The sequence below is a fragment of the Falco peregrinus genome, chromosome 5 (genome assembly GCF_023634155.1).
Source record: "Falco peregrinus isolate bFalPer1 chromosome 5, bFalPer1.pri, whole genome shotgun sequence".
In the NCBI taxonomy this organism is placed as follows: domain Eukaryota; kingdom Metazoa; phylum Chordata; class Aves; order Falconiformes; family Falconidae; genus Falco; species Falco peregrinus.
The window spans coordinates 96809544-96829652 of record NC_073725.1 but is presented as its reverse complement, the minus strand read 5'-3'; the positions used below and the strand labels follow the sequence as shown (position 1 = coordinate 96829652).

The 20109-nt window shown below is 45.6% G+C and overlaps 2 protein-coding genes across 2 annotated transcripts; one reads left to right on the top strand and one right to left on the bottom strand.

The window, feature by feature from the left end:
* Window positions 1–1072: 1072 nt before the first annotated feature.
* On the top strand, window positions 1073–11148 carry ARL6IP5 (ADP ribosylation factor like GTPase 6 interacting protein 5). The gene is made up of 3 exons (XM_013303512.3): window positions 1073–1316; window positions 8876–9093; window positions 9411–11148. Exons 1-3 carry the CDS (start codon window positions 1141–1143, stop codon window positions 9581–9583), a joined length of 567 nt encoding a protein of 188 aa, XP_013158966.2. The 5' UTR covers window positions 1073–1140; the 3' UTR covers window positions 9584–11148.
* On the bottom strand, window positions 10634–19631 carry LMOD3 (leiomodin 3). The gene is made up of 3 exons (XM_005229959.3): window positions 19207–19631; window positions 16030–17388; window positions 10634–13585 (listed from the first exon to the last, which is right to left on the bottom strand). The coding sequence occupies exons 1-3, from the start codon at window positions 19495–19497 to the stop codon at window positions 13559–13561; spliced, it is 1677 nt and encodes a 558-aa protein (XP_005230016.1). The 5' UTR covers window positions 19498–19631; the 3' UTR covers window positions 10634–13558.
* Window positions 19632–20109: the final 478 nt, after the last annotated feature.

Genomic DNA, 20109 nt, shown 5'->3' with positions numbered 1-20109 from the left:
ACCACCACCCCTCTCGGGCCCCACCGCTCCCCGAGCCCCGATGGCCGCGGCCTCGCCTGGGCCGGAGAGCCTTCGGAGCCCCAAGGGGCAGCCCCAGCCCGCGGAGGGGACCTGGCCACCTCCCTCCCTCGGCCTGGAGCGCCCGGCCGCAGGTTCTCCCTGTGCCCAGTTCCCTGATGCTTCCCGGGAGCCTCAGGGGCACAGGCTGTGGCCATCGCGGCGCTTTAAAGCCCCCGGGAAGGCTAGAGGCCAAACGTGGAGGGGGGGGCAAGCCTCAGGCTGCGCGCTGCCCACCAGCACGCTGCCTTCTCCGCCTGAGCTGTGTTTTCGGTTGTTTTTTGTGTTCTCAGCGTGCCCTGGGCAGAGCCCAGCCTCACAGGCCGCCCTGAGAGCACACACAGGCCAGCCTCTACCTGCCGGAGCCTTTGCTCTAGAGCTGATGAGAGGAATGGTGTCTAAGCGCAGGGCAGGAGGCAGAGGAGCAGGGCTGCAAAGGCTGTGCCTCAGGCTCTTAAAACTACAGGAATCCAAATCTTTCCCACTTGAGCTGTGAGAAGCAGCTGCCAACCTCTGGTGTTGCGGTGATGCGTGGCTTGCTGCTGGCCTCCATTTTGAGAAGGGCTTTGTTGCCCGCCATGGCGGTCCGGTGAGGCTGGGACCTTGCGCCGTGCACGTGTGGACAGCGTGTACCGGAGCCGTGGGGAACAAAGCACCGAGAGCAGCTGCCCTCGCCTGGGCTGCGGGAGCTCGCCCCGCCGGGGCTGCTGGCACCGGCCGGCCCCCGGGCCGGGGGCTGCCCCTCGGGCAGGGCCTCCCTGCCATGGCTCGGCACCCCCAGCGCCCCCTCGGCCGGGGCAGCCGCTCCGCGGGCCCCGCCGCGCTCGCACCCCGACTGCCCGTCTCACAGCTGACGCAAGCCGCGTCCGCCATGCGGCATTACATGGCCGGCATCCTTCGCTGAGGGAACAGGGAGGAAACAAGGGCTGCACACCGCCCGCGGGCAGCCGCGCCGCGCCCCCCTGCCAGGCCTGTGACGGGCTGGCGGCGGGGCCGTTCTGGCGGCGGGGCCGGGGCCGGGAGCCGCCCCGGGGCGGTGCCGCGGAGCTGCTGGGCCTGCGCGGCGGCGGGGCGGCGGCAGCCATGGAGGTGCAGGTGGCGCCGCTGCGGGCCTGGGACGATTTTTTCCCCGGCTCGGACCGCTTCGCCCGGCCCGACTTCAAGGACATCTCGAAATGGAACAACCGGGTGGTCAGCAACCTGCTCTACTACCAGACCAACTACCTGATGGTGGCGGCCGCTGTCGTCTCCATCGTGGGGTCAGTGAGTGGGCCTCGCCGCTACTGGCCGGGGAGGGCCCGGGGGGCGGCGAGGCCCGGGCGGGTGGTGCTGCGCCTCGGGTGGGGTGCTGGGGGTGATGTCTTCCTCTGCCTCTTCTCAGACCTCCGATTCACCGGGTGCCGCTTAAAAAAGGCCTAGTTACACCTCCCTTGTGGAAGGGGGGGGCTTGTTAGGTTCGGGGTGGGGTTTAGGATTCATTTGTTGGGGGTCTGAGCCACCTGAGGACTCCCCCGTGCCCCCCCATGGCAAGCCCCCTGGCCCAGGGGAGGGGGCTGCAGGCACCCAGCTTGTCGCGGGGCTGTGTGGTAGGTGTCACCGCTCTGAAAAACCGAGCGGCGTCCTGTGCGGTGATGTGTGCTTCCTCGCGCAGTCTGGCCAGTGTGAGTGCTCAAGCTGAGATAAGCTTCACTTTTAATTAAAAAAAAAAAAAAGATTAATTTGGCTCTGTGTTACAGTTCTAAGCTTATGGCCAGGGGACAGAGCAAGCCTTTTTTATTTCTGAGCTACAGCATGTTGAAAACCTTTAATATAAAATAAATAAGGCACCCATTCATTTCATCTTGGTGGGCAGGATTGAGACCTTCGAGGCAATACCATCTGCTGGGATGATGTTCTGTCAGGCTCAGCTTTCCTGAAGAGAATTAGGAAATAACCTTATAATCATGTTTTGAATCAGTGCCTGTGTGACTCTTCTTCAAGTTTTGCTTTAGGGTCTTTGGTCAGAAAGCTCTTAAGCAAGACACGCAGCAGAGGCTAGCGGTTAAGCTTTTAATGTGGAAACTGGAATACTCCACCTTCACAACAAACAATGCGCAAATGCTTAAATTGGAGAATTGCCCAGCCACCAGGCCAGAGTGGTTTGGGCTGAAGCGCATCTTATCTTGTATGATGCAGAGATTTAAAATTCTTCCCTTAAATATATATTTATTTTTTTTAATTAAGCAGTCTGCATTGTTAGGGCTTCTAAACCTGTTGACCCAGCATCTAAGTTGGTGAAGATTCTCAGTGTTGCAGAGATCTTTGGCCTGTGCTCTGTGAAAGTATAGGCTGAAAACCCTGCTTTTTCTTCCTGATGTATATGATGGTTAGAGGTTTGGCATAGCGGCATAGGCTTTCTTAATTTTGGTGGGGATAGGTTGCAGTCAGCTAAATAGACTACTAGACTGGTAAAATGAGATTACCACCTTGGTCTAAACTTCTGTGTTCATCTGTCCTTGTTTAGCAGTGGGATGCTGTAGCTAGCCATAAATAAGTAGGTAGATCTTAGTGGCCCTGGAGAGCAGTGGGACAGCTCTTCTACCCAAAAAGGTGGGGAAGAAAATGTCAACAGTTTTGATATCTCTGGCTGGAAAACTGGGATGGTAGCACCTTTTACTAAGTCTCCTAAATTATGTCTTTTGAACGCTGATCTTTTTTTCTTCAGATCAAGGCTGGTATATATCCCACTTATTTCCCAGTATTTTGCTGGGGTGGGAGGTGGAGAAGGAGGGCCACAGGAGATGAAGATTACTATCAGAACTGCAATTCTAATATCTTAACACTAACTGGTAACCCTGTGAGTTGAAAACTTATGAATGAGGCACATCTAGAGTGGGATCTTGCTCTTAAATATTCTTTTATTGCATGTCTTAAAGCCTTTGGTATATGATGAATCTGATTCTTCTAACACTGAAGTAAAAGAGGACAGGAGAAGAACTCTAAAGGAAACAGGAGAACACTTCAATAGAGGAAAAACTTATCAATTTCTTTCATTAAAAAGATTTTTTGCCTGGCCAGACTGTGGTTTTATGGGAAAGTTATAGAAAGTTCTCCTGATAAATTTAAATTGATGACTAAGTTGTTGTCTTATGCTCCATTCTGCCAAGGGCAGGAATGCCTGAGTGATAAGTGATGAATCATGGCTTTTTAGGAACTCCAGGGCTGTGTACAGGCCTAAGGGCAGGATTATTGAAACTGCTAATGTAGTGGTCTTCCTGTGATCAAAACTAAACTTAGCCCATGACCAACTCTACCTGTTGTTAAACCATCTAATTATATAGACAGACTTGTAATGCAGAGATGTATTTTCAGCTACTGTAATACCTGGTAGCTGTGGTGGTGCTGAGCTGACATGGAAATTGTAGCCTAGAGCTTTCTTGATACAGGAAGTACAGTGCTTATTGCCATGGCTTCAGTTTACTGGCTCTTGTTCAACAAGGTTGACCTCTCCAGTCTTTTACCATCTCACTACAAGGTACTGGAATAATATTACTGTGAACGTAGTGGAATTGTAATGGTCTCTACATCATCATTTCCTCGCCTTTCTTCTTCCATTTGCCTTCTCTGATAGCTACTCTTACATGTAAATGATCTCTGCTTTGCAATAAACTAGTTTTACTTTCAGCCTATGGGACTAGATAGAAAATAATAAATCAGTGAACAAGAAACTAAAACTACTGAGTTAGTGCTGCTCTTCTAATGCAGGCAGGTGGTAGCAGCCTTGTTATCTTCCACCCTGCTCTGCAAATTCCTTTAAGAATTAATCTGGACTAGTGTGCTTGCCCAGCCCTGCCGCCAACCCCACACCCCCCCCCCCCCCCCCCCCCCCGGCCAAAGTGTGTTGCAGTAGACTGCTGATGAAAATGAAGATCTTCACTAAATGAAATTGTGCCCTTTCTCCCAGTTGTATAGGAACTGGACTGCCTGTTCTTACTCTGAGCCAAGGTCCTGCCGTTGAGTGCTGTACAGATATTTATTATTAAAATCAGTGCCTCCCACAACAGCTTGCAACTCCCCTCAAACAATCAAGTTTGTTTAATAAGTGGAATTTGTCTGTATTTTCACCTACTCCAACAAGGCTTCTCTGTCTTGCAGTTCAAACTTAACTACTTAAACTGAACTAATTTCTTCTAGGCCTTTGTTGCCATGTGCTTGCTAAAAATTGGTTTCTAAATCTAACAGTATTAAAAGCTGTACTGGATTTCAGAGTGCCACGTCTAAGAGAGTCTTCAGCCTCTTTGGGCATAATGTCTTCCCTGCAGCTTGAGGTTTGATGTCTCTTTCCTTTATCACTTCTTCTTTAAAACACCTACTGCCCATCTGCACAACCCCAGCAATCAATGTGTGTGGTTGTTTTGAGTTTTCTTTCTCCCCCCCCCAGACCACTACCCTAGCTGACGTGCTTGCAGTGATTGCCTTGCCAACATGAAGACTTCGGAGCAGCAAAATGCTTAGTTTCTCTAATGCCTAATGAAAGATTAAGCACGAGCATGCAAAACACATTATGATGCAACATATGTTTTAAAGCAATGTTAATACATAGCTTCATAAAGGTCTGGCAATTCTGAAGAAATGAATCTGTTTCCTGTTCTCAAAGCAATGTAAGTGAGCAATAGTAAGTAAAGAAGCATCATTAAATCTGCGGATGCTGAGGGCTGTCACCTGGGACAACATGCCATATATAGTTTTTAAGTGCTGCTTCTAGCTACATCTGTATAAACTCAGTGAAGCTGGAAGTATGGGAAGAGGAGACTCAGAACTTTGAAGTTATTTAAATCAATACAAATGAGGAAGGAAGCATTTAAAAGTTCTAACCTGCCCACCACTTGGAACATGATGGAGCAGAAGGTCTTCTAAAAGGGAATTTTCATGCTTATTGTATGTAATGGCCTAACTGAGCTGCTTCAAGTAAAAAAATGTTCTCAATGACTGCAAGTCTGATGCTTAGTGCCTTTGTTCAGGCTTGCCTGGTCACGTGCAGAAGAAACAGATGTGACAGCAACTGCTGAATAATCACTCTGAGACAGTCATCTAAAATGGAGATGACTTAAGGATGAAGCTAGCTTGCTTTTGCTTTTTATGTGGCTATCCTATTTCTGGGCTCATGCTGCTAGAAGCTTCTTGTCTCACACAAAGGATGCATCTTGACCTTTTTTTTTCCCTTACGCTTTAGCTGTATATTCTCTCAGTAACCGCTCACTTCTGCTATAAGGCTGTGCACAACTGCAGATAGGAAATAACCTGACAAGAAGAGGTGATGTAGTAAGTCACTGGAAGCAGAGCTCTTTGGGCTTTCCTTTCTTGTGATGCATGAAAAAGAAATGTCATTTTTATACCAAAGAAATGTGAATCTGGTAAAAAAAAAATACATATATATATATAAAACATATTCTGCTTTTTCTGCCCAGAGGTAGCTGCCAGTACTACTTCCCACAGAACTGCACCCCCAGCTGCTGGCATCTCAGCTGTATTCTGATACTACTTCCACAGATAGTGTCCAGTGGGGACATGTGGCACAGGACAATGCCTGTGTCCTGCAGCAAGGCAGGATGTTTAATGTTCTTTATTTTTCCCATCTCTTTACTTTGTATCAAAGCAGATGTTGAAGGAAACCTGGTCTCTGAAGGGTGGTAGGAGTGTGATTGCATGTCAGCCTACAACACTGCTGGAACTGAATCTAGGTGACAGCTTTTTCTTGCCAGTTTGTCCCAGCTGTAGTGAAGGTCGCAGCATCCTACCAGAGTTATACCTTGTTCATCACAGAGAGCAATGAAGGACATAATCTGGTTAAGGTGCTCTGGGTGACTAGCACTCCCAAAGTGCTATGTAGTCCTGCTGTACTGACTCCTTTCAGGGTTGCGAAAGTCAGTGGTTTTCTTCTCCAACCCCCAAAAGAGTTTTTCTTCCCCTAAGTCATCTGAGCAGTGTAAACTCAAGTTACCTCACTGCTGCCATGCTAATAGTTCTGTGCATTACGTTTTTAGGTATTTGAGAAGTCTCATAAATCCCTGCTAAAGGGAATTATATTTAGAAAGTATCTTGTAACATACTTAATGGCTGGTCACTTACCTTGTCTCCGCAGCTTTGAAAGATTTCCAGCCTGAGCATGAATTTGGCATATTGTGTTCTGATCTTTATGTAAATAAGATCAATATCAATGTTAGTGGTTCCAACTATAACGTGACTTCTAGGGCTGTCATACAGCCCTTTTTTTTTTTTTTTTTTTTTTCCCAAACACTAGTGTTCTAAAATAACATGTCTGTGTTTTTTCCTTTTTAGTCTTTAGCTATTGTGTTAGCGAGAGCAGTGTGCCAACAGATCTAAGCAAAACTGGATAATGGAGGTCTGCCTTCCTGAAAAATGGCTTGGCTGGAAAAGAAGCTTCTATGTACAGATTTCTCAGAGAGTCTTTAGATAGTGCTGTGGGCGAGTCAAGCAATAAAGGGGAGCTTGGCATATGACACTCTATCCAGTACTGTAATCAAGAGTACTGAAGTCTGTGGACACATGGCTGATAATTTGAATACCAGTTTTTAGTAGCAACTGCTATCCCCATCTGTTTTCATGTGGCTCTGAGTGACTTCATGTGATACTTATGTTCACTGTTTCCTTGTACGCGTTGGAATGCAGCCCACTTCAGAAAACATGTAATTCAAATAACTTTCCCCAGGGAAGTGGGATCTTTTGAATGCTTTTCTGCTCCCCCCCCGCCCCCCCTCCCCGGCCCCTTCATATCCCTTACAGCTAGTCAGTTACACAGAACCTGTGTAATACCAGAAAGTGCTATAGAGCAGAGAAGTCTTTGGTCTTTTCCTCATAAATATGGAGGCACTGCTCTTCTGTACCGGTTTCTGAGGTTGTAATGAAAGTAGAGGGAAGGGTAGGGAAGATAGAGCTTTGAGAGTATTTATTAGACACATGAAAAATGTAGAGCAAAGCTCTGCCTAGCCCTTTGTTAATTGCAGGAGTATCTTGTCCATAGATTTGTGGTGACAAAAAATTGGTTGCTCTGAGGTGTCTGAGTAAGTTTGGTCATTTCTGCTGCAAGATAGCTGTGATGTGGAGGTAACTTCTACTTTTAAGAATCTCCTGTGTTCAGTAGTTCCTACGCAAGCCAGTCACTAGTGCAGTCCAGTCACCCTTCTCCTGCTGCAAAGGAGCACAAATTAAACTGATTTCCTTCCAGAGCAATGCTGTTCACATTTTCCAGCCTGGAAACTTTAGATTGACAATTCAGAGCTAAATATATTCTGGCTGGCTACAGGGAGTGACTCAGATGCAACAAGCAAGTCTGCCCTATCACCACTTCCAAAAAGCCCTGTTGGCTTTTCAGCATGAGTAGCAGAAGCAGGTGGGGAACTGGTCTGAATTTTAATCTCTTTTCATCCAGTTGTCCCGTCTCTTGTTGGCACAACTGACTTGAAAGAGTCAAGAGCCAGTGTCTGCTCTGAAGTAATTCTTGGGGGTTCTTCCTGCTCTAGGAAAATACTCTCTGGCACTACAGGTAGAGTGTTGGCATACCAGTCCAGCAACAAATTTCTTCTGCCTGTGCTGGATGTGAAGCACAGACCACAAACCATAGCATCCTCCTCAGCAGTGGGGTGGAGTGGTGAGTCATTGTGCCTGTTAGCTTTGGAACAGTAAGACTGACTGCAAAGCCTACGAGAAGAAATCTTGACTACCTCTGGCTTTATCATGGCAGTTATGCTGCTGTTGGTTGTAACAGCTCAGCCCTCAGCTGCTGTAATTAGATCAGTGCACGTACAAGCAAGTAAATCAGAATGTACATGAAGTGACATAACTTATTGCTATACAAGTGAAATATAAGAGAGCCTGGACTTTGTGCATGTACAGAAACAAACCAAGCAAATTTTATTGCTGAAAGTCTGACTCTAAACAAGCTCTAAATACTTGGGAAGGTGGTTTGAGCAGGTGATGTTCTTGCCCTGGTCCAAAAAAGGGACTTACTGTTTATAGTCCAAAGCTGATCCACTTGATGGCTTGGTTTGCTTGGTAACTCTGATAACAGTAATAGAACACAAACCTCAGCAGTGACTCTTGCCAGGCCTGGCTCTTCTTCCTACAAGACCTTTATCCCATACTCTGGTTCCTTCTGACTCTCAAGGCATGCTTCCTTGAGCCTGGGCTTCCATCTGTTGTGCTGATGGTGGTAAGCTCCTTCTGCAGGTACATAAAATTATTATATTTGGGTGTAAACCAATAGAAAAGTTAAATAAGAAATAGTGAAATAACTTGCTTTACTCAAGGTTTTCCTACCTTACCCATTTTGCAAACCTAGACAAGATAATAAGAAAAGCTAGTTCATCTGAAGGCCTAGACTGAGCCTGGTTTGGTCGTGCGTAGGGAAAAGAGCAATCCCTTGAGCAACTAGTTATCTCCATCTGCTCTTGGGATTTTCTAACTCTGGGTCTGATATCGAATGAAAGTACAGGTAAGGGTCCTAGTGGTAAGTACTTCTGTTGATGAGGTGCTGCAGGAATTCTCATTATCCCAAGCTATGCTCAGGAAGAGACTGTAAAGACAATGATTACCTGAATTCACTGCTAAGGGTTGCTTGTTCAGTTGTACTTGCTGCTTTATTTAGGTTCTGCCTAAAAATCTGAGGTTGATAAAGGTCTTGACAGCAACAACTGAGTTTTTAATGCCTTACCTTCCTAGTAATGAGTTACCAGTGAGCTAGATGTTTGCTATATGGACACAAGTCATGAAGGCTCTTAAATGGGGTGCACTTTTTTTTTCTCTCCCCCCTTCTCTCCAGATTTCTGAGTCCCCTGAATATGCTTATTGGTGGTACTGTGGTGGTGCTGGTGTTCATGGGGTTTGTGTGGGTATCACACAACAAGGATATACTCCGCAGACTGAAGAAGCAGTACCCAACCACATTTGTAGTGGTCATCATGCTGTCTAGCTACTTCCTGATTTCCTATCTGGGAGATGTCATGGTGTTCATGTTTGGGATCACGCTTCCTCTCCTCCGTAAGTATTTTTCCTCTCCTCTGGGAGGCTAGGGCCATGTGACTTGAGCTTTGTCAGATAAGTCTGCAGAGTCTGAACTGGTGGTTGCCTTTACTATCTATTTAAATGATCCCAAAACAAAACTGTGGGGAAGGGGGCACAAAACAGCACAAGCCCTCTTTAACGTTATTATTAAATGGGTACCTGTGGTTACTTAGGCAGTCATTAAGACTTCTTCCAGTGATGTCATGGCATTAGAGTGTATCTTAAGATGAATGCTGCAAAAACTATGCATTCTTTGGGCATTAACAATTAATAAGTGTGTTTCTGTCATGCAGTGATGTTTGTCCATGCTTCTCTGAGACTCCGAAACATAAAGAACAAGCTGGAGAACAAAATGGAAGGAATAGGCTTGAAGAAGACCCCAATGGGCATCATACTGGATGCTCTAGAACAGCAAGAGGATAGTATCAACAAACTGGCTGACTACATATCTAAAGTGAAGGAGTAAGCAGCTGCAACACAGCATTTTTACCTGTTGCAGGAGTGTAGTTGCTATTTACTATTGTTCAAGCTTGCTTTCAGTTTGTGTACAAAACAGGAAATGCACGTGGTACAGATTAATAGTTGCAGGATACAGGTATTCCAAGCATCTTCAGGGCTCCTCTGAGAACATAAGAGCAGCAACTTTTTCTATTGTATAGCAAAATGTTCTGGTGTTTACACAAATACATACTAACTTAAACGTGTTTGCTTGTCTCTTCTTGTGGGGGGTAGAGGAGGAAGAGATGGAAACCTTTGGAATGCAATCTCTTAAACTGTCTTGTAGCAAATTTGTCTATTAAAAGTAACACACCTTTCATCTCAGCTCTACAAGGTGGCAGTTTAGCAGTTTATGCTGGGTAGCACCCTCAGGCTGGCATCGTTCAAGGTGAGCTGGGATGTATCAAAAGTAGGTATCTCTTGCATCCTCCACATCCCTTACTCAAGTGGTCTGTATTGAGACCACGTTTGATAGCTTAATTGGCAAGCAGTAAAACTGTGCAATACTTGTAACAAATATGAGTTCCTGTCCTCACCTCACATTCCTCCTTTAGCAGTCGGGAAACAGTCTAAATAGATCTAAGCATGAAGAATATACCTGGCACTGTGCCTCTGTCAGTTCCAGTAAAAAGCACCTTTGGTCTCTAAAATCTTGATATAGAGGAACTGCTCCTCTCTGCGGGAGAGTCAAACTTCCTGCATACTAGTGTACTGTGGCCAAGCATGGAGAAATAAAAAGTTTTCAGATATGTTGGATGATCTAGGTTTCTACCCTATTGATGTTTTTGAATACTGCTACTTTAGGACTTACCTTGTTCTGCTTTAGTCTGTATAGGCTGTTTTGTAGATGGAGGTGTATGTGTGTTCTCGAGCGTGGGTTATCTTTTTCTTTCTTCTGAACCAGAATGCAAAGGTATAAGTAAAACATGCATCTCACTGACTCTGTACTTCTGACACCCTTCAAAGGAATAAACTGGATTTCAGGTTTACAAGTAAAAGCAATAAATGTCAAGATGCAGTTCTTGAAAATCCATTTCAAATTCATGAAGATATTTGCCTGTAACAACCAAAAGTGGTGTGGGGGATTCTTTTATATATATATATTTTAACTTAACTGCTGGCTCTGATGGAATAATCTTGATAACAGGAGCTTACCAACAACAGGGAGGGAAGAAGTTGTCCAGGTGACACTCCATTTCAAATGTTCTTGCATTTCTCTTTTCTAACAAAGTAATTAGTTGAACAAAAAGGCAAGGATCCTTAAAGTTGAAGCTTTTATGTAACTTACCATGCTGTTTCCATAGTGAACTCTGTAGAAATCTGAACATGTCATTCCATTAAGTGTTAAAGTGATCAGTATTTATTGAAAATGTTTGTATATTCCAGCTGAAGAGTCAATGGGCTGTTCCTCACTTGTAGCGCATGGTCTTTTTTGAAAACTGTTTCCACACTTAAAGAACGTAGTAGCTTATGACTTCATCATTACTGTAGAATTTTAAAAACTGCACAGTTAAAAATAAATTCTAATGGTGATTACTGAGCGCATTTATTTCAGGTTGGGGAAAGGGGTTGGAAGCTTGAGCTGGTCTCTGTTTGTACGGTTGGTGGAAATCCCTGGAGTGGCGGTGGGAGACCTGTTGTCACCCTGCTGCAAGCCCATGCTTGAGATTAAGCTGCTCGCTTTGAGCGCTGAAGTGTCTGAATTGACTTTGTTGAGGCACGAGGGACCTCTGAGCTGCAGGAATATTACAGCCTTGCTCTTGCTCCTTACAGAGGAGTAGTACTTAAGGCATTTGCTCATGCTCTTTCCGTCTCTTATATAACTTTACTTAACAGGGATTTTTCATTTCTTTTAATTACCTGAGAGGGATTTCTGCTTCTAGGATTACTGGGAGCTGTGCCTTGAGCAGTACTAGGAAGCCAGCTCTGCTGCAGTCAAACTACTGGTGTGATCTCTTACTGAGCTGCCTCCCTCCTCCTGCAATGGCTCAAGAGGCTGCTGGGTGGGAGCACGCGGATCAGAGCAGGGCTTCACAGGTCCTGCTGTATATTCCCTGGGAGTACCTGGCAGCTGCGGCAGCACTGCTGCTTTGGCTGCTTCTGCTGTAGCGGTAGTTTGCGCCTGGCAGCTTGAGTTGGAGATTATAAAGCACTGTATTATACTTTCCTTTGTCCTTCCGTGTCCCAGCTGCACTAGCCTGGCCTTGAACCCAGTGTAGAGCAGTGTGCTCAAAGAGCTCTCGGGGAGAGGAGAGTTGCTTATTGCACTTGTCATTTGCTGCTGTTCTCCATGCGAGGGCTTGGATGGAAGTACCAAGTTCCTTCTCTTTCCTGCGTTTATCCTTTACGAAGAGACAGGGCTGTATGAAACAGGTGCAACGGAAATGTTACTTCCCTTTTAATGACTCTCCCCTCCCCCTTATGGGATACTGAAAAACTTACTTGCTATGTGTTAGACAATACATCAACCAGGTTTCCCAGGTTGTTACAGTTGCGATGTTACAGCTGCAGACAAGCAGAGCCGAGAAGGAGCTTTACAAGTTTGGAAGATGGGAGATTTGAAAGAAACCAAGTAATAGACACAGAAAGGGCAAGGACAAATGAAAATTTGAACTAACGATAGTGGAGTCCACCTTGCATTCAAAGAGGTCCCAGACATTGCTGATACTACAGGACTATTGTAATAAACATGGGATGGGGGAGCAGGGTAGGACTGGGATTTAGCTGCCAGGGGAAGGTTGCTAAGAGTTACAGGCAGGAGCAACTCACCTGAAAGAAATCCTGCTGGGAGCTGCAAAGATGTGCCTTTTGAGCATGTGTATCAACCACTGGAAGGCAGGGCAGCTGCATGTTAGCAAAGAGAAAGGCTTTGTTCTTTCCCTGTGCCTTTAGCTGTAAAAACCAAACAAAACCCCAAAACAAAGTGGTCTCTCATGGATGTGTTCCACAAGAAGGTGACTTACCTGTAGCTGCTTTATAAAAAAAGTTTGCAGCAAAATATCTGATGTGATTAAAAGGGAAGGAAAACAATTTCACAAAAATCAAGGAAGAACTGAAGTTGTGTATATGCAGGTTTAACCCCACCCAGCCCTTTTAGAGGTGAGACATGCTCTTCACACCCCGTACTAGGACGAATGATGCGTTTCTTAAACCTCTGGCAGAGAGAGGGGGAAGGCTTATCCTCCTGCCACATGAACAGTGTGGAGAGAGACCCGAAACAACATTTCAGTGAGCTCCAAGGTCACTGTAATTAAGGAATACATCATGGAGAGAGATGAATCTTGGGGAAAGATATCATTTATATGCTGATCAGGTACAATACCAACTTGACTATGTTCTGAAACAGAGGTAGTTTGAAACCATCAAGCCAAGGCGTTTGATGTACCAGAGCAGCTGTTCTGTTCGGTGAGCATCTTGTTAGCCATGGAAGTGCTGCACACAACTTAACGAGAGAGCTTTATTTTATTTCTGTTTCCTTAGCCTAAAAAATGAAGCTGTGTACATGGAAACCAAATACATTTCTCATGGACAAGAGAAGAATAAGGGAGCATGTGTGTGAAAAGAAAGATAAGATAAAGCACAGCATGTTCCTGCAGAATCTGGCAGCAGAAGGACAACGTGGAAGCAGAACAGTTTGCTGACAAATAGAAAGACAAGGTTATTGATGCCTCTGAGAAAATACTCCCACAACAAACTGGAGCCTCAAATCCACTTGGCAGACAGATGGCAGCGGGATTGTTTGATACCTGATGGAAACACTTAGCACTGACTTTTCCCATGCCAGCCATTTTCACCACACTTACAAAAGTGTGTATTGCAAGCTTTGTTCCCAAAGAGTCGTATATACCACCTGGGTTCTGCAGAAAACATCTGCTGAAACAGTTGTAAGCAAAACTTGAATAGTCTTTATTCCAAGTTGTTTTATCCGGGTCAGTCTGGTCTCTCACTCCAGCTGCTTTGGCAATGGCACCTGGACAAGGACACTAAGTATTAGGAGGAGGAAATTTCTCAGTCTTATTTCCCAAGCCAATTTAGTTTAATATAAACCTTCAGAAACTGTAAAAAAATCAACAGTATAACAGCTGGGAGCTCCAAAGGGCTGCATCCGTTTGGGAATTTATTTTGGGTTTAGTTCCCCATTTGCTGTTTGTGATGCTTAATGCCCAGTAAATCAGTTTTCAAGCAGCAAGTCCTGCGACAGAGCGAATAAATGCCCAGCTTGGCTCAAGCAGTAAAACCCCATTTTAGAGATGAAGCTGAGGATATCGAGGGAAATAAGGAGTTACCACATAAGGGGGAGTTACTGCAGGCAGGCGGGAGTAACACTGTAATGCCCCAAATCCAAGCCACGTAGCCTGATGACAGAGGACAGAAAAAGCCCCAAAAAAGCCCAAAACCAAAAAAAAACCCCAGCAACCAAAAACCAACCCCCAAACCCCACTATGTGTCCATTGCTTCATCTCTTTGTGGGCTGTGATAGCATTGTTATCTAGCCCATTTAGGATGGGCCATGAATTGATCCCTCTGCCCCAAACCCCACAGCCCTCGTTTATAAAAGCCTCCCATGGTTTTGGGGGGGAATGGCTGGGGTTCACTACTGCTCCCTGGCAGCACCTGGATTTCCTAATCGTTTGCTGTGCAAAATGAAGGCTGTGCCCAGCAGAGCACCACAACCCCAAAACTTGGTTTAGGGGCGGAATGGTCATGTTAAGGGTGGACCAGGGTCAGAAGGCACTGCAGAACCTGCCCCTGCCAACATTTCAGGACAAACTACTCTCTCTGGAATTACTGAGGGAATAATTATTTCTGTGTAGGTATAAATGAAAGCAAAATGTGGCCCACTGTTAAAATATTAAACAAAATATGAATTACAAAATACTACTTGACCATTTTTAATTGCAAAGGATTTTCTGCCCTGTCCCTCTAGTGTTAGCAACACAAACACATGCATCAACTGCACTAGCTACGAATAGATCTGTCAGCTTTTAGTATTTCTTGAATGATGGTACAATGCAAGGAACTATAACACTTCAGGAAAACAAAAGGTTAAATCTGGTGGCCAGCATTTTGAGAAGTGGCCCATGAATTTGGTACCCAAGTAAGAGCCAGGCAGTTATTGCAGTTTGGGACTTGGATTCTCAAAACCACAATGATGTTGAGCTCACATTTACACTGGAGTTGTGACCACTGAGCACTTTCAGTGGCAAAGATTTACTTGAAAACAAATATAAAAAAATGGTGTGGTATAACTACTTTCTTCTTATAACCTTGCTCCACCTTCACCGCTAATGGATCTAATTTTTTTCCTGTTAGCACTAGGCTACATTTCAGGGTGGGTATATCTGTGTGCCTCAGGTAAATTTAGCCCCGATCCTCCCTGCGTTTTATCAGCTTATTGACAATTTTTTCAACCTGGTATTTTTAAAAATAAAAAAAAGAACACCGTTTGGGCCTTTTGCCACCAAGAAGTATTTCAGAGGACCAACTGTTTTATCTGAAATGTTTTTAGGCAACTGTAAATATGCGTTACGTCTTCAGGCAGCTGAGAAAAAGCATCTTGTACTGATCCTGTTGTTGCAAGTCGAAATGTAAGGCTCAAACACACAGAAAAATATTGTAGCAAGGGTTTTTGGCAGTATCACCATTACAGATAGTAACTCTATAGAAAGAAAATAAATCTTAAAGAAATATACTAAATTTCCCCTCACACTAAAGCTTTTAATTTCATGTAAAGCAGCCCAACCACCAAAAGCGGTCCCGGACCACGACTGTACTGCAGAGCCTTGCCCCGGCGGGTGGGCGGCAGCGCTGAAGGAGCCTGGCAGCTCCAGCATGATGCTGGAAACCCGGCTCCTGCCTTTGTGCAGGTTCTTAGGTGACTTAGGGGTTAAGCTACGTTGCTGCCAGTGTTTGGGTTTATCATTTATGAAATGGGCTAAGTGATGGTGCTTTCCTGCTTGTGAGAGCTGAAGAAAAACACAGCTACTGAAAAAAGAAACATGGGTTTTATGGGGGACTGAGAACAGACTAATGTGAAAAATAGTACCTGTTACTCTCCTGAAACAAACATCTTATAATGGCACTTGCCTATCATAACTAACAGGCTATTATTAGTAGCTAACCTTGAGTTTCTGTGGTTTATCTCCCAAGTAAATTTCCTTTCTTTCACTTTTACGGATGTCGACAAGGATGCGCGAGGCCCTTGCTGCCATTTCTGGGTGCCAGCTGTACCCTAGTTTTGCCCGGGGGAACCACCACCTGCATCCCAGGGATGGCAGCCTGATGCAAAACGATGACAAGGCACATCGGGTGCAGGTGCAAGCCCCCCTGAACAGTCAACATTACAAACGCCAGGTCGGGGGCGCACTGGGCAAGCGCGATTCCCACCCCTCAGCACCACCGCCGAGCACTCACCGGTTTAAGATAAGCGACGTTACTCTGACGAATGTCATTTAGTAGCTGATCTCTTGGGGTTATTTCAACCAGGGGAGGTGGCCTTCTCCTGGGAACGGGTTTAAGTGTTTTGATGACATCTCTGAGGTTGGTTTTCTCAGCAGGTTCAACGTACTCCGGCACAGCAGGTTTGCGCTGAATCTTCTTCAGCTTGACCACTTTGAAGCTGACGGGCTTCTCTGTGCACGGCTGCTCAGGGGCTGGCTGCCTCGCGCTCTCCTGCCTTTTGCTCAGAGACACAGCTGTGGGGACGGGAGGTTTGGGGGCTTGCGGGGGTTCGTGCATCCCCAGCTGGGGCAGCGGTCCCCCCAGCATTTCCCACATCCCTGGAGGCAACCCAAGTCCATTTTCCAGCATCGCTATCAACTCTCTCTGCTCTTTCATTTGCTGCTGCCGTTGCTCCTCTTGCCTCTTTTGCCTCTGCTTGTCCAGGTTTCTGCTGAGCAGGTTGGTCACCACCATCCTGGGCCCCGGCAATTCAAAGTGATAGCCCATTTTAAGGAGGGTGGCATTGGCTTTCAGCAGCCTGGCGATCTCCATTTCTGCCTGGTGGCCCAGCATGCTCCGCTGGTTGTGAAAGCGGAGCTCCGTCAGCGTCTCGTTGTACTGCAGGCATCTCATGATAGCAACGATCCCTTTGCCAGAGATGAAGTTGGAATCGATGTTCAGCGTGGTGATGCTCCTGTTCTCCCGCAGCATGTTGGCCAGCGCAAACGCCACGTTGTCGTCAGCCCCTACATTGGCCAAGCTGAACGTTTTTATATTTTTATTCTTTTTCATAGCATTGACAAAGTCTATCAGCATTTCTTTGGGGATGTTTTCTATGTTGTTCAGGTTGAGCTCCTTCATGTCTGGGTTGTTTTTTCGGACTTTCTCCAAACTGTCTTCTAAATTGGTTTGATTTCCTGAAGGCCTGGCACTTAGCTTCATGAAGCTGGTATCCAATGCTAACTTTTGGGGGATGTTTAATTTTGATATTTTCTTTTCATTTTTATTTGGCTTTTGTGTGATTTCTCCTGATTCTGTACCTGGTTTCTTACTTATCCGATCGCTGTGACTGTTCTCATCGGTGCAAGTCTCCTTTGTTTCCAATTCAGGCTCATCTTCCTTTTCCTCCTCTTCCTCCTCCTCTTCCTCTTCCTCCTCTTCCCCTCTCTCCTTATCACTTCCATCTTTCTTTGCACCCCCAAACTGTGTTCCTGAGTTGGACAAGTGCTCATTTTGGTACCGTCTCTCTTTTCCCTCTGCTGCTGGCCCCCTCCCGCCGGCCACCTCACCGCTGCCGCCGGCCCTTCCTTCCACCTCCTCCGCAGCGCTTCTCTGAGGAAGACAAAAACAGCTGAAATAATTGAACATGGCTTTGTTACATTAACTTTCTGCTCAAATAAGCATGTAACGGCTGGATTTAGATACCTCTATGCCCATACATTATAGAATAACCCTCAAAAGTGTCATTGCCTGTCAGCCAGGGCTGTGCTGGCTTGCCTGGGAACACAGGGACAATTGCTCTTAAAGCAGCTGCAAACCAGTTTCTCATCTTTGCCTTTAAAATTAAATCCTGACAATTAAGTCCTGTACATATTTAATGCTATGTTAAGGTGGTTCTTGAACCCTTCTGGGAGTTAAGAGTCTCCGATCCGAAGTGTCTTTCTGGATTTTGCATAATTTTTATTGTTTCCTCGACAAAAGAGAAAGTTTTATTTCCTATGCTACAAACCACTGCAAATCATTGCTAACTGCTGGCTGTTTGCTCAGCCCCAGGAGGAGTGAAGGAGGCACATTGTAACAACAGTGGAGTCATCAAGCACATGAGACAACAAGGCTCTGGTACCTGCTGGAGCATCACAGCTAAAGAAGCATGTCAGTGAAGATAAAGCAAAACATTAGCTCAGTTTTATTTTGGGTCCAGAGGTAGGGAACTGGACGCTAAACACAGCTGTTGCAAGGCAGCGGGGCTTCTAGCATCAAAATAAAATTATTTGCAAACTCCCACCAGCTCCAGAGACCTTCCTAGCTGAGTTTTTTTTCAAGCATTTTTTTGCAAGTGGATCCTCCATCACTGAGAAATACGGATGAAGCACTAATAAATAATTTTCCCAAAAGGTTTGCACTTGTTCGGGCAAGGCAGTGTCATAACTTGTGGTTCACCTACAGTCAGATAAGACTGTGGCAGTCACTTCTGCCCTCGGGGCTGCGGTTCCCATTTGCTGTGGTAGTGGCTGGGTTTAGCACCCGATCACTTGACCAGTTGCAAATGCAGCAGGCAGCTCTACGCTCACATTCCAGGTTTAACCTCAGAAGTGTTAGAAAAACTTGTTTCTTTGAGGGTAAAAGTGTTGCACGGGAGGGAAAAAAACACAGATTTCTCCCCCTCCCCAGAGGCAGCCCATGAAATCTGCCCTGGGAAGTCTGTGATGAACTGTGCTGCTGCGTAATAGCAAAACCATTAGTCTTTAAAAAAAAAAAAAAAAAAAATCAGTTATCTTAAATTCACTTAGGTTCAGGTATGGCTTGTTTTGTCTGGCCATATTTCCATTTTATTAACCTGTTTTAAAGTGTGGCCTTCATCATGAAAAATATCTAAGTATGACCTTCACTTTATTTCAAAGTCATAGGGATAGTAGAATAAATTTAAGTCCTGTATTGAAAAGGGTTGCACTAGTTTGTGGAGTTTGCATGCTTGGTCATTAGTGAATGTTTCACATTGTTAAACACAGCGTTTTGGGGTTTTGTCCAGTATGACATTAAATTCTGTCAATTAATTAGTTTAATACATATGATTAACATAGTCTTCTATGGAAAAGCAATATGGTGGTTTTCCATACGTAAAGTCAAACAAATCTGAGTTACATCCTCCAAACCGATTTTATGACAATTTCTCAGTGATTTGCTTCACTGAAAGGATTTAGGATTTTCTTATATTAAAAAGTTAAGTAAATATTTAGGCAAAGCCATTTAAAAATTGCTAACTCTGACATCAATCCAAGCTGCATCCTGCCACTGCTGAGGCTTTTAGGATGGATTTGAATTTGTTTTCATCCCTTATGTAAGGTACGGTACAAACAGAGGCAGGTTAAAGTATTAAAGCAGATCCCACAGCAGATGCATAATAAATATTTGTGATTTTTAGCTCGTTACCTCAGAGGGCAGGAGAGTGACGGGAACTCTTTCATCCTCGAGCATGCGTCTGGATGCCTTCTGCCAGTACAGGTAGTCAACCAGGGACCTGTGGTCGAAGCTTCCCGTGGGGGGTTTCTCCGTCTGATCCCTCTGTATCATCCCAGTTGGGACTTCAGGGTCTGGGGCCATGACTTCCATCTCACTCTGCAGCTCCTTTAGCTCCTCAGGGGACAGGTTTGCCAGGATTTCATCTTCATCAATGTCCTCAGGACACACTTCTTCATCAGAGTTTTGGCCGATTTCAGACATGTTCGTTCTTCTTGTATTATTTTTTAAACCTAAAGAGAAAGATCAATGTTAAAGGAAAAAATTCTTTCCCCCCCCCTCACTAGCAGTAGTTCAATCGGTTAAATGGACGAGTTCATGTTTTGGTCATGAGCTGTGGCAGCTCTCGATCTCAGTGCGGGAGGCAGACCGCGCAGCTAAGTCTATATTAAGCTGCACTTGGCTGGATAAAGAGAATTTATGGCGATGCTGCCATGCTCCATTTTCAGCAACTTGTCAGCTGTGCAAACCCCTCTGACATTTCAGTGCAGCTGGTGTGTCCCCCATTGAGTAAGGCGGGAGGCAGCCATTTTCTAGAGGATTCCCGGGGCCCTGCGCCTTTGGGCGCTTCACCCCACGCTCCAGCTGCCGTAGCGGGGTGGAGCGGCACTAGCGGTGCCTGCAAGGTGTGTGGGTGAAATCCTGCACCGTGGGAAGAATCGGCACAAGGTCTCCATGTCCATAACATCTCGGACAACTCAAAAGGGCTGGGGACTGCAGGCCCTTCACCACCTTTAGCCAGGGCTAAACCCCAGACGTTGCAGGTGGGTTTGGTGCGGACACAGCCATTGTGCCATTGATGAGCTCTCCCAGACA

Bases quoted from the DNA above. Each gene is read 5' to 3' on its own strand.
- ARL6IP5 (XM_013303512.3), top strand. From the start codon at position 1,141: ATGGAGGTGCAGGTGGCGCCGCTGCGGGCCTGGGACGATTTTTTCCCC. The intron at 1,317-8,875 runs GTCAGTGAGTGG...CCTTCTCTCCAG, and splicing joins GCTGTCGTCTCCATCGTGGG to ATTTCTGAGTCCCCTGAATA. The intron at 9,094-9,410 runs GTAAGTATTTTT...TCTGTCATGCAG, and splicing joins GATCACGCTTCCTCTCCTCC to TGATGTTTGTCCATGCTTCT.
- LMOD3 (XM_005229959.3), bottom strand. From the start codon at position 19,497: ATGTCTGAAATCGGCCAAAACTCTGATGAAGAAGTGTGTCCTGAGGAC. The intron at 17,389-19,206 runs GTAACGAGCTAA...TGTCTTCCTCAG, and splicing joins TCACTCTCCTGCCCTCTGAG to AGAAGCGCTGCGGAGGAGGT. The intron at 13,586-16,029 runs GTGAGTGCTCGG...GTCCTTGTCCAG, and splicing joins ACGTCGCTTATCTTAAACCG to GTGCCATTGCCAAAGCAGCT.